This window comes from Tubulanus polymorphus, chromosome 7 (genome assembly GCF_964204645.1).
Source record: "Tubulanus polymorphus chromosome 7, tnTubPoly1.2, whole genome shotgun sequence".
In the NCBI taxonomy this organism is placed as follows: Eukaryota; Metazoa; Nemertea; class Palaeonemertea; order Tubulaniformes; family Tubulanidae; genus Tubulanus; species Tubulanus polymorphus.
Window position 1 is genome coordinate 7,624,452 of NC_134031.1, and position 14,290 is coordinate 7,638,741.

A 14,290-nucleotide genomic window follows, 5' to 3' on the forward strand; every position below is an offset into this window, starting at 1 on the left:
GTGGGCGATTTCGTCTCGTGACAGAATGGTCTAGTGTGTCTTGGTCCCCAAGGAGCAAATCGCCTAGTGTGTCAAGCTACTGCGATCATTCGGCCCTAGTGCCATATTATTCAGCCAATGAATGTTCTCCAACGGTTCACATGATAGCAGAATGACTGTTAGATTTTTTCAAAGGGTGGCTCGATCGCCTGATAGCATCGCCTGGTGTGTCAGCTACTCTTGGCAATCAAATCGGTGAGAAATTCTCCGGCAACTGAGTCGGGCGTTCAAGCCGACTGACTGAATTGCCCAGTTTGTCCAAGGCTTTACCAGTAGCAAGCTCGCATACATTAACACATTGAAGCGACTGATTTCAATCCTTGATGAGTCTGGCCGGACAGTCGCAGCCCTGTTCCTCTTGTACGCTGAAACTGCCTTGCAACTAGTTGTCTCCATTTACTTCATCGATGTGACGCTAGACTTAACAGAAACACAGGCAGTCATACAGTTCATTTGATGCCAAATGGGCTGATTTAATGACTTCGCTATAAAATCCAGTTACAATTTACTTGAAATTGGAATAACACCTATTTTTACACGAACGCTGCCATGCATAAAATTGCATTCTGCATCAAAACAGGATTGCCCGCTATTAATATGCGGTAGGGGCCTACTGGGAATGTGATTATTTTGAACTATGGTAAATTCCAGCATTGATATCCCATTGCACATTTACGCGACGCAAAGTACTTGTCTTGTATGCCATGCAAGACCTAAAATCCTGACAGCCAGTGTTGTCAGGTTGTCCTATTCGGATAAGTGTAGAATCGGGTTGTTGAAAACCACTTCTTCAAGACAAAAAATAAGACAGCGGATCATATTACTGCGAAAACAACCTTGTTTTATCATAATTCTGTCCTAATGTAGGCATACTGCACTGTTATAAAAATGCTTTTATATTTGTTAACTAGGAGTCCCAAGGATACCATGTGCACTCTGTGAAATCAATTTTCGAATATCTGAAAATTTCAATATTCAACACACCCTGGGTCCAGGTATGCCATGCCCACTTGAGAAAAATCCATCTATTTCAATATTCAATATATATATATATATATATATATATATATATATATATATATATATATATATATATATATATATACAGATCCCAATATAAATGGAAATACTACAAAAGGGGGTATGGTGCAGATAAACCCCTTTTTATATCCAAGTTCCACATTTTTCAGTTCCAAATTTTGTTTTTACACATTCCGAAAATTGCATAAATATTCTGCCTTAAAAGGTCCAGAAAACACCCCTCTCAATCGTCAGATTTCAAAAATTTAGACTATTTAAGAACATTCAAGCAATTTAAAGGATTCCAAAATGCTCGTTCAGCGCAACATCGATACGATGCAAGATATGGAATATAGTTCCGCTTGTATTAATTCTGACCCCCCTTTGAAAAAGGGTGCCTAGCTAGGGACACGTCCGATGTCACGACCTAGATTTTAGCTATTGGTTGTGATAACAGTATAGGTACCAATACAAATTGAAATAGTTGATTACATTTCAATACATATTTAATTCCAAGAACAATTCACTGGGTAATCCCAATCCCAGGTCATATGACAGAGCTGAAAATAATCGAATATCAAGACTATTAGTTTACAGCCTGATATTTTCTTCAAAATACCATTCTCTAGGTATGAACGATAACAAATGAAACTAAGACTTTCACTGACATATCAAACATCTGCATTTTGAAAAATTTAAACTTTAATGAATTAATAAGAGACTGTCAGGTAACTCGTAATCTCAGAACCGCATACTTCAATTTAGGTTATTGATGATGTAAAAACGTCTTTATTCATTACAGCATTCAGAATTTGATAATATACACATTTTATTTGGTTTAGGCATATATTTACAGTCATAAATATGCTCATTATTACGTTTTCCTTGGCCTTATCGTTCTACTCATTCTTGTGCTTGCGCAAACACTATTTGTTCATTCGTATAATGTAACCTGATATTTACCCTTGTGAGATGATTGCACTGACAATATGAGTGACAATATGACACTTCGCCATTTCACCTGTAAAACTATTTCGTAACCCGATGCGTCGTTGGCCTCACATCAATAATAACTAAGTTGACCGATGATGGGAATGAAAAAAAAAATCGACTCGCAATCTCACATTTCATATACCGTGTCGCATATTTGTACTTCTGGCTTCATGATACAATGTTATACGAATGGCTTCTACAGACAAGTGACTTTCTATGATTCAATTTTAGAAAAAAACCTATGATTATGAGCTTTTTGATCGTACGATAGTTTTTTGTCTATACAAAAATAAGTGGCTATAAGAGGAATAGTGCCCTGTTATTCTTAAGGTACAGTTCTTAAGACTTAGCTGATTTGATGATAGAAGAAAATCCTTGCAGAATTAATAGCTCTGATTTTTTTGTAGGGGACCAAGAAAATCAACACAGTATCGCCCAAAACAACTTTATCATGTAACCATGTTACAGCAACTTCAAAAATACAAATAACCTTTAACTCAATCTTATGTTCTAAATAATAAGCCTTGCTTGCATAGAATTCTGTCACGGAAATCGTCCCATTAAAAATTATATTTACTCCGATTATTTGAACAAACTTTCAAGTCTGACACCTACACGACAGCCAGTATTTGAAGAAATTCAATGACAAACTGCTAACGCAAATAAGTGGCCTTTTTTCTTATCAATTACGGGAACATTTCGAATAATATCACATATCTCTGTGAGTAAACTTTTGATCAGATCAGTGCATGATCTCAACAGGGACAATGTACTTTTTACCCTGAAGGAGGTAAATAGGCCGTGGTATACCGGATGTTTTTTCTAATATCTAGGTCTCAGCGGTCAAGGCTAGTGCCGATTGTGCAAATTGTAACTGACTAGTGACATATGATCAACATTATCATTATCTGCGTGGAGGGGCGAAATAATTCAATTAATCACTAAGTTTTGGATGTGCTTATTTCCCCGAAAACGGCAGTCGAATTTTCTGTGAATTGAAGAGGCATTTATCGGCGACGAGAGTAGACTATAGAGATAAACCCATGGTTCTAGGTAAAATTCTGCACTGAGGAAAACCGCCAAAATGTCGCTATGAAGACGTATAAAAAGATGATGAAAGTTAAATTGCCACTGGCAAAGTGGTTTTATCAATCAGAACTAGAGTATAGATGCATCCTCATATAGCTACTTAGTCAGCATCCTTCATTTCATTTCATAGATAGATATTTTCACTAACCTCAGGGGCCGGTTCCATAGACAGGGCTTAGACTTAAGACCGGTCTAAGACAAACTTAGGTCTATAGAGACTTAAGACCGGTCTAAGACAAACTTAGGTCTATAGCCAATCTAAGAACTTAAGACCAGTCTTAAGGTTTAGACCATTTGTGGTCTTAAGTCCTGACTATGGAACCGGCCCCAGAAGTCTTAAGGCCTCAGCACGACAAGCCCATCACCAATGATAAGGTACCTAAGATCATTCATTGATAAATCATACTAAGATTACTAATCCCAAAACATAAAACACTGGTTATATAGCTGCTAAATGTTCCCCTCCCATCATCACAATCACTTATCGATCTACTGCACGCGGAGATTTAAATATGCAACATCTTTTTCTTTCATATTCCCTGTTCCTATTACGATGTCATGATGATCAACTAGGTCAATCATAATCGTAATATACGGATCAAGAGGGAGCAACGGCTCTGAAATTTCGAGTGAGGATTGGGGCAGGTTAGATGTCAACGCCAAGTGCAAATAGAGTAGTATTGGCTGGCGAATCATGCCAGAAAGGCACCACTTTGAATTTCTTGTTAGCAAGATGCAGCCTGCACAATTTTTGATGGATTTCCCTCAAATTTGGTCTTTTATTGAAATTATCATTTTATTGAAACAATATGAACCTACAATGAGATAATGAGAAAAAACCCTGCCAAGGTGATACACCAACCACATTGCAGGTGTACGAACGTGAAGACAGGTGCAACGTCTAATAAAACAGGCACAACATCTAAACATCTAATAACGAATATATAAAATAATCTAATAAACTAATAATAGAAAAATTCTCAACAGTGGTTTAAAATGAAATCAGCATAGAGATAAAAATTCAACATACCAGGTTTTAACATATCAACATATAGTTTAAGAAAAGTGAACATGGATAAAAACTCGAGATAATGTCCCAAATAGCGCCCCATACCCTTAACTGTCTGCTTACCCCGGGGAGACATACAAGGCATTGCCACTTCTTTCATGTACCATCGACCTATGATCACGTTTTGATAGTCTATCATGTTTTCACCATCTTTTTAAACCTTTTTAATATCGAATGAAATAAGTCTAGACGCCTTCCATACTTAATGAAACATAAAATACCAGCTTAAAATGTGAAAGATTACCCACAAGAAGAAAGCTAAGCACGCATACGGAGTTGACCATCAGTCCCGCACCCAAATGTTGTTGAATCACTGCTTTCACCTGGTTGGGCACATAGACCGCGGTAACTATTGTCATCACAAAGATACATGCGAGGACAAACGAAAAGCGTTTCGTGAAAGTAAATAACGATAAATGGTAGATATACCATACTAGCCGCGAAATAAACAAAAATTTCGCATGATTTCGAAAACATTGGCTTTGTTGTTTTCCCCAGGTCCTTGATGCGAAAATAATGCAATCGGAACAAGTATTCGTTCGGTTTCTGAAAACCAGATAGCAAAAATAGTGATACAGAGGAATCCCATTCTATATCAATAGCATCGTCTACATGAACTTGATGAAGAAATCACTCTGACAATTAGAATGCAGATAAACCCGAATCGCCCTCAATTCACTGAAACCGAATTCAGACAGGAGCACCATATGGACAAATAAGAAATACTTAGACCAATGTCAAATAAATAGTAGGCATTGTTATATTCGAACTACGAGAAAACCTTGCCCCAATTCAGCTTAACTATTTGAATCGGGAGTCATACAATGCGTTAAAGAATAAACTTGTCGGGTTTTTAATCGACAATTAACCCAAATGCGCTCAGCATGAAACAAACACGAACCACAACACAGATTTCGATGGTTAGGTTCACGCACCATTGCGCACAGCAAAACAGGAAACATACCGAAACAAACCTACAGCACTGCTAGTCATATGGAAAGTCATAATTGTATCACATGATCACAAAATTGGTGGTGATTATGATCAGTCATGTGATACGCGCACATCACTGATTGGTTTCTGTGGATGGTGTTATGTTTGGCGACACCAACCTGTTGTTGCTTTAAACTCATTAGTAAGGGATGAGGAGGCAGTTAAAAATTCAAGGTTAAGTCATCATTACCATGCGTGATTGACCGTAGTGTATTCAGTGACGCGGTGTGATTTTTATAGTCTGAACAAAAATTTAGATTATAAGCATATTAAGAATAGTCGATAAGCCTTTTTTTACGGTAAAAATAAACAAGAAAAAAGATGTAGAATAAACAAATCGAAAACAAAATGTTCAGATTTCAGCTTAAAGACAGTTTGCAACAGTTGGTCTCGCAAACTCTCCCAAGGTCGTTCGATACCAGCGCAGATTTTAGACGGAAAAGCCATAGAAACCTTCTTTATACCAGTATGTCTTAGGCATAACATTTGAATCTCGAATGCTATCACCTGATTTTCATGGTCATAAATATCAGATAATTGTTGTCTTGGTAGTCACTTTGGTACGGGTAATTTTTTTATAGTGAGGCAGTTGTTTGTGACTTGTATTTTTAAAACTGTAGACCTCTTGGAAAGAATCTTATCTGCAATCATTATCGAGACAATTGATTATCATCGAAAATATCAGGTGAACCTAAAGTGGCACCATGCCAGCATGTTATAATCTTGAGGCATTTAGATACCAGTGTCTTAATTAGCACTCAAAACTATTTGCCAAGAAGTTCATTCTGGGACAGCCTGTTTGGCTGAAAATTGGTGAAAATCACATTTTTACTCTCTCGAGCTATCAAGTTTGAGTCAAATTCAAGAAGCGATATACAGTCTGCGCGACACCGATCAGAAATATATAAAATAGTCCAAGTCACACTGATCGACATGGACCTGGTGAACTGACTATGGCCTCACAATGTGAAATATTGAGGAAGGTCTACATTGGGGTCATAGGTCATCTCGGGTCACAAATTGCACAACAATTTTATCTGAATGATAGCCAAATTCCTTATCACTAATGGCCATATATTGATTTGATTTCAAATCATTAAAAGTCTAGTTATAAAATTAAAAGCTAATGCAGATCATTGATATGACTAAAATCCGATTAACTAGTCACTGAGACGAGATTTTAGGCATAGTGAAACTTGATTCCTATAATTGTGAGCCGAGTCTTGGACATAATCCCATTGCGTTCTCATGAGCCTGTTTTTCTTTTACTGCAAATTTATCTTGTTGGTTTATTCACGCTTGGTATCCCCATGAATATTCATACGGACGTTGAACTAAAAATGACAGCAGTTACATTCAAAGCAGGTACAGGCAAAATACACGGTGTTACCTATCTCCCTCGGGCACTTTACTAATGCACAAAGACCCAGGACCGAGTGGCGATACAAAAGAACTGCAAGAAAAACTATCAGAGAGGTGGGAAACATACCATGATCAGAATTTCCAATTATGTACTTCGAAAAACTATAGGGCCTATAAATTTAAACGATCAAACTACTGTATGCATGCGTGTTTTGATGCAGTTGGTTCACACCTCATACGCATTAATTCAAATCGAATCAATCTAACAAATATGAAGAAAAATAATCACTATTTCGAGGTAATAAACAAGAAAACTAACTTGTGAGTTTATTGACGCTTTGAATAGTAACACATAGGCCTATTGGTTGATATTCCTAGATATTGTCGACAATAAATAATAAAAAAAAGTATCAATAAAGATTTGAATATATCAATAATTGAATCGACCAGCAAGCTTATTTCCCCGAAAACCGCAGTCGAATTTTCCGTGAATTGAAGAGGCATTTATCGGCGATGAGAGTAGACTAGAGATAAACCGATGGAAACCACAGGTTCTAGGTGAAATTCTGCACTGGGGAAAACTGCCAAAATGTCGCCATGAAAATGTATAAAATGATGATGAAAGTTAAATTTGCCATATATACACACACACACACACATGTATATGTTGTTGAAGCCACAGTAATAGCTACCAAATTTCGGGACGTCATGTATGAAATCGCTACCCCAGATATATGACGTAATGCACATCAACTCACCGGAACGCATTTAAATAATGCACGCTAGGTAAACATAACTACAAAATGGTGTCCTCGTTCACCTCATATCGCTTCATAACATTATTGACTTGTAGACCTATAAGTGGTTATAGTCGAGGTCGGATGATGAATGAGTATCGATAATTGCGACATGATAGCGATTTCAACCTTGGCAGAATTTACCTTGACATTATCACAGCGCCGATTCAGAGGCGCAAATATCTCACATGAGCAAAAATCATGAGTCCGCCATTGCGCGCACGCCACTTCTTTCCTTCGCGCAATAATCAATAACCTACGCATTAATAATAACTGCTTGCATTTGGTTTTTTTTAAATGTGTTTTTGCTGCTACGTCGTCGTTAATAAAAAAAAAAATCTCGAGTGCCTGAATGCATTGAATAAAAGATAAACGATTCTCCTAGATAACGTCGAGTAGTTCAAGGATACGCAACATCTCAAGCAAAGGTCATGGTTATTTCGGGGGGGGGGGGGGGAGATCGCTCCTTGTATGACTCATACGTGTATAAAAGTTTCCAAGATTTCACGTAGGCCTATACGGCATTGTTTGAAATCGCTCAACGTCGACAAATTTTCATAGCAGGTCTGACCATCCTCAAAGCATACTGAAATATTTCCAACACGTATTGAATTGAAATCTAAACTGGTCCTGAAGAAACTGATCTTAGACTAATATCAGAAGCCAAATATCTATTTTTGGAATGGGTCGCGGTCGTTTGATTATAAATTGAAAGAGCATCAAAAAATAAGAAGCACTTATATTCCTCAAAACAGAACTGTCACGAAAATGGCCTGATTACGTTTTGATATTTATACCTTAAATTCATCAAAACATTACTAACACCAGATGGCACTTAGCGCTATTGGTCCAAAAATTCGAAGCGCGTATCGAGCACAAAAGGAAAGTAGAGAGAACGGTACAAGCCGTGTAAAATAGAATTCTGTTCAGAAAAAGATTTAACCTTTTTCAAACGTTTCAACGGAACTGAGCATCGATCGGCGAATGTTTCTGCGCGAACTTAAAACTCAACGAAAAGCAAACTCGACGCTTGTTGAACCACGATTGAAAGAATGAAGTTTTCGACAAAAACTAAGATTTCGCAAGCTAGTAATAGGAGACAGCGATAATTCAAACATTTCTACGTGCGCAATGACTTTTAACAAAATCCATTAAAGAAAAAGAATGCAATGTGACTATCACTCTCCATGAAATAAACCACGAGGATCTGCAACATATATCCCTAGAGCAAATTCCACTAAGGTTTCACTTGAAGATAAGCTTACACGCTCAGCCAACAACCAGGCTTTACTTAACTAGAGATTGAATTACATAGCCAAGTTTTACGTTACTAGCACCAATGAATTGTTGGATTGAAAAATGATTTGTGGAAAAAGATCATAGATCCCCTAAAAAAACTGCTGGCTTATCGGCTTTTTTAATCAGGCCTGTTGGCCTAGGTTTAAAAATTTTAATATCTTGTATTCCCAGTGGAAATATCGCAAAAAAATTTGTCTGGCTATAACAATCATCTAACTACAATTTCACCAATTACTCGCCTAAAACAATGCATAAAAGCTTCGAGGCACACTTTCTTTTTTTGATTTAGCAAAAACACATTTAGGCCTCGAGGCATTATGAGAATTGGAGAAAATTATCAGTAGATTACTCTGGGGTGGATATACACGGGGGAACATGAGGAACACGGCACGGCGTACTACAGTCAAAATTTTCCGGTCGCCTTTTAAAAAAAGATGGCAAATTTTTCCACCCGAAACTACTAGAAAAGCTATACGCTGCCAGTGACTTTGGCCTTTCGAAAATATTCTCACTCGAGTGCTAGGATATTTCACTATTTTCTCCCAGTTTTGATTTTGCGTCTTCGGCACTTGCTCCACATGTGTAAGATTGCCCTTTTTAACGGGCTCTTCTCATTTCTATGTGCTCACTGTCAAAGTCAACCCCTGGATCCAATTCTTGACTTAAATTTCGATAGGAATATGGTTCTATTGAAAATTCTACAGACAGCACCATTGCGACCTGAGCACAGCATTGCAACCTGGAGGAGTCGCTTAACGGTCATCATAATCTTCAAGCATAAGGCGACCCGAGCGTTCTCAAGTGACAGGTCACTTCTAGATTTATCGTTTCATAGAGTCTAGGTTTAGACCACATGTAATGTTTGGTTTCGTATCATATCAAACCTATTTCAATTCCAAAACCTAATCAGGATACGACTAACAGGATTCGTACAGATATGGCCACAAAGAATTCCCTCGTTTTTTCTTGATCAAAATTTCCAAATTCTCTGATCTACACCTGACCGAATGACTAGGAACTGAATGACTGGTTATAAGGGACACCATTGACAAATTTTGCGGTGGTCTGCGTATTGGATTATTGTTGTCACTGACAAAGTTAAAGGTCGCATCTTTGCTGCAACAAGTGACTAGGACAGGATGAAAAGAGGGCACATTTTGTGCGAGAAGCGAGCTCAGAAGAAAAGGGGCATTCCAGGATTCCCTCATTTTCCCGGATATGAACCAAACCTGGACAAATGCGAAGCGAACAAGGTTTTGACTATTTAGTAAGATTTTGTCTACTTACCGATACCGGTGAACATCAAGATGGCTAGTAGCATGACGAGGGCTTTGACGATCAGCCCCATTCTAAATTTCTACATATAGGCCTATATTCATACATACATTATACATGATAAATATATATATATATATATACTATATATATAATAAATATATTACATATATATATATATATATATATTTATATGAATAGATCAGTCCTTGCGCTTTATTTACAAATTCATAACACGTTTAGCGATAATCCAAATCTGAAAATAGAATCGAAGAATCAGGTTAGCTGTCATTGATGAAACATATGTGCGCTCTAATTCAATTTTGAACTTAAATCGTAAGGACCTGTGCTACCAGCAAGGTGAATGTAAATCAGGTACAACTCAATCAAAATCTCTTCATCTTCAATTAACTTTCATCTGAACTTTTAGCCTCCCACATAAAACATTCAAGCACTTCATTCTTGAGTTACATTTTATTACTAGATAATTAAATCCGGCCTTGTTGTGCCAATCGTAAGACGAAGATACCATGTAGGTCTTCTATCATAAGACAACCCATCCTAATGATTTTTTCAAAGGTTACGAAAACATCCAGATCATAACAGGCCTATGTCTGTCAGAGTCATTCTAAAATAATCTCAGCTGATTAAATGCACAGCCTAGTAAAATACTTCTGAAACAAACCCTTGGTAATAAAAATTACATTTAGGCATATCAACGAACATTCATTCTTTTGTGTTTCATGGTAGCCCTGGTCTTTTTTTAGGAAAGCTGAAAACTAGGCAGGTTTCCATGGACGTATTACAAATCTAGATTTGAAATGCTCAACTCTCAGATTTACCCGATTCAGGCCCGATGCTATTCCCCAATAGGTTGAGCATATTCTGGTCGATACCAATGACAACTAAAGCCTATAATGAAAACTGTCCTTCAGAGTTTTGTGGATCCTGATAGGAGCCGCTATCAAATACGAAACTAACTTTATGAGTTAACTTTACAAGCTATCATCCGATAGATAGTGTATGCCATGGGCTATCCCGCAGGATGGTGTACTGCACAAGCTATCCCACTATGGCGTGCATGACAACTCCCATCAAAATTAAGTTTATTTCAAATGAACTTTCATCTGGATTTTTTGGCCTAACTAATCAGAAATTTAAAGGTCCAGACACACTGGACGATTTTGTTGATTTTCGCCAGTAAAATCGCCCAGTGTGTCCGGGCAATCACCATCAGCGATTCAGTCGGCCGACAAAATCGCCCGAATCCAACATGTTGGATTCTGTTGCCGGTGAAAGAATCGCCCAGTGTGTCTGGCGATCAGTTGCCTCGAGCGCTGTATTAACCAGCTAATCACAGCTCTTCGACGGTTCGAAGGAGGCACTAGCAGCTGGTCATTTCAAAATAAGCGGCGCTGTTCGCCAATTTCGTCGACCGATGAAATCGCCCAGTGTGTCCGAGGCTTTAGGCATATTACTTCTCTATTGAAAAAGTTCACGACTGATCTTATGGTTAGGTAAAACGCTAAATCACCTGAGAATGGATATTAAATGGGATATCAGGAAGGCTACTGAGGGAAGCGAGGACTCAGCGATATTCCGCAAGGACCGCTAGTGGCACTGGGTTACCGCACTTCAATTTCTTCTTCTAATTTCTTAACGATTAGTTAATCGATTCTCGCTATATGAATACCATGAATACTGAGTGAGAAAGCATTTAATAATCTTCCGATTTGGCAAAGCCTAAAAATCAAGTTCAAATTTCATTGAAAACGAGCTGATTTTCATTAAATTTACGAATAACCCAGGGCAGGTCCTATCAGGGGCCAGTTGCTCAAAAGTTGTTTAGAGTTAACCAGTGGATAGTTGACATAGTGACAATTAAAGAGTTTATTGGTACTATGGTATCTATCCACTGGTTATCTTTAGCCAACTTTTGAGCAACTGGCCCCAGAAATTTTAGTCAGCAGTTTAACAACATTCATCATGTGTATATGAACCCCCTCCTGGAAAAAATCCTAGATCCGCACCAGCAAGTGCAAGGCAGTATTAATTTTTTCTTAGGAACCCACCTGTAGGTGTCCTGTACATAAAAGTGTGTAGTGGTCATCTAAATTGTTCTTTTCACTACACACAACGGTACTACTACGCTGTACACGCACAAGTTTATCAAACAACGTAAATAAAATCACTCGTCGTCGTCGAAGAATTTTTTGGGATTTCGATATAAATCCGTTCTCAGACTACTGATCGTTCGGTAAATATGCGCGAAACTGCGCCGGAGATAATCCTGTCGTCAATATCGATAACGTTATCGTTCTATATTACTCACAAAACGTCAAATTTGCGAGAAAATCCCAGCTCTCTAAACGGTGCTCACATGTAGGTGAAAGCTGATGTTGTTGTTTTCTGATATTTGCATATCTATCGATGGTGGTGCCATCTGTTGTCAATGTTCGTAACTAAAAATCCGGCCCACGATTAGACTGGTTGCCTGTATACGAATGTAGCCGGCAACCAGTCTAATTGATGGATTCGAAACGCAGTGGACCGAATCTATTGTATTCTTCTTGGTGCACGAAACTTAAAGAAGCCCGAAAATAATGAGTTTCAATTATAGGCATTTGTGAAGACTGCCCTTCATAGATTTCCTCTGGGGAACGATGGAAGGGCGATTAGTGTTCGAGACTCCGGGAATGGGGCAAAAAGATTGTGGGATCGACTTTAACTTCCATTTACAAATTATTCCATGTAGCCTACCCTCATAAATGCAAAATATAAATTTGTAAATGTTCCCACGATAAGATGATAAGATGAGCGCACCCTATCATAATTCTTCTAAATTGTCAAAACTGTGTGAAACGCCCCTTGCCAGCATCCGATGACCAGACTCTTGATGACAAATGCCGCGTCTAGTTCTTCATTGTTTCTAGAGTGGAGGTAACGTGGTATGTTAAAATATGGTACATTGCAATGCCACACGAAAAAATGCCACCAAATTTTGAAACAAGGATCAGAGATAGATAAAAATGCAACTTTTTGCATTAGGAAAAATACCACCAGGGAAAAGTAAAGTTTACAAATTTAACCTGCAATAATCTTCAATCATCTTATTAATGATCTCTCTCTATTTAATTTCTAATTGATTTTAGTACCCCTTAGTTTGGTACTCCTTAGCTTGCAGTAACTATTTCAATGTGGTATATTCAGGGGCGGATCAGGGTCCAATTTTGATAGCCTCACCAAAGAAAACGGGCGTTTTTTCAAAAAGAGGAACTACAGGAATCAACCCCAATGCACAGTATGTCCATTGTTGTATTTTGTAGGAGACCGGACTACAGCGTGATGCCATTTGCATTTAATTTTCTTTGCGCCTTTTTCAACACACCCGTAGACCCTGACAGTTACAAACTTATCCAGAAAAGGGCACATTCCTGAGTGAAAAATAAGGTTAAAACAGATGCCCTATCTTGCCCATTACAGAAAAAATAAGATTCAATTTTGCAGGTTTTTTACAGCGAATACCCTTATTCTAATTTGATAATCACCATATTTCTGCATAAGTGTCCTTCAAGGCACATGGGAAATCTTGTAAGGGTTCTTGAAGTATTACTTAATTAATTACTTCTTTAGTACTATTTGCTATTAATAACTACTTCTTAAAAGTAATATTAATTACATCATTGATATTACTTAATTAATTACTTCATTTTCTTCAATTCCGATGCCTTTAATTTTTCTCAACATTATACGTTATTCAGTACACACAACCCTTTTCTCACTTCTGACTGCCCTTTTCCTGAAAAAAACTCAATGCATAGGATAGAAATTGGGAAGAACCATTCAGGGCCCTATGGAAACAATCATTCGCGGCACACCCTCGGGAATTTCTGCCTGATAAAATATTTATAAGTTCATCCAGAACTTTTTCTGCCTTTCCAAAAGGGCATTTCAGATATTTTGAGTGCCTCATGTGAGGTACCCTAAATCCACCACTGATAAAAATGTTTAGTCTATTCCAAGTTTAGCCTTATCAAATTCATAAGCAGTAATTAATAAATTATACTTTGGATGTGTAAATATTCTGGATTGAAGGGTGTAAATAATCTGGATAGACGAGTGAAAATAAACCGCATCATCTTTTAATAGCAACCTTTGTTTAAACCGTTGAATAAAACATTGGTAGCATTTTCCAACAGTCATTTTCCATGGCAGCATTTTTTCCTTCATTCGGGTCACAAGATCCTTAACAATACTTGGTGCCAGTTATCCCTAGTTGTTGAAGGGCATTCATTTCCTATATGGTTTTTTCCTGCGTGGAATAGTACAAACTTGTTCTTCGACTTGAAGCGAA

At 37.7% G+C, this 14,290-nt stretch overlaps 1 protein-coding gene and 1 long non-coding RNA gene across 2 annotated transcripts in view; both read right to left on the reverse strand.

Annotated features, from left to right (window-relative positions):
• LOC141908610 (transforming growth factor beta receptor type 3-like) overlaps positions 1 to 9,999 on the reverse strand; it is a 48,116-nt gene extending 38,117 nt beyond the window's left edge. Inside the window, exon 1 of the mRNA XM_074798713.1 lies at positions 9,949 to 9,999. Within this exon, the coding sequence (XP_074654814.1) occupies positions 9,949 to 9,982 (34 nt within the window). The 5' untranslated portion in view covers positions 9,983 to 9,999. The remainder of the gene's footprint in view (positions 1 to 9,948) is intronic.
• Positions 10,000 to 12,161, reverse strand: LOC141909275 (uncharacterized). The gene is made up of 3 exons (XR_012619680.1): positions 12,009 to 12,161; positions 10,161 to 10,192; positions 10,000 to 10,030 (listed from the first exon to the last, which is right to left on the reverse strand). It is a non-coding gene; the product is annotated as an uncharacterized LOC141909275 (long non-coding RNA).
• Between the last annotated feature and the right edge of the window lie 2,129 nt (positions 12,162 to 14,290).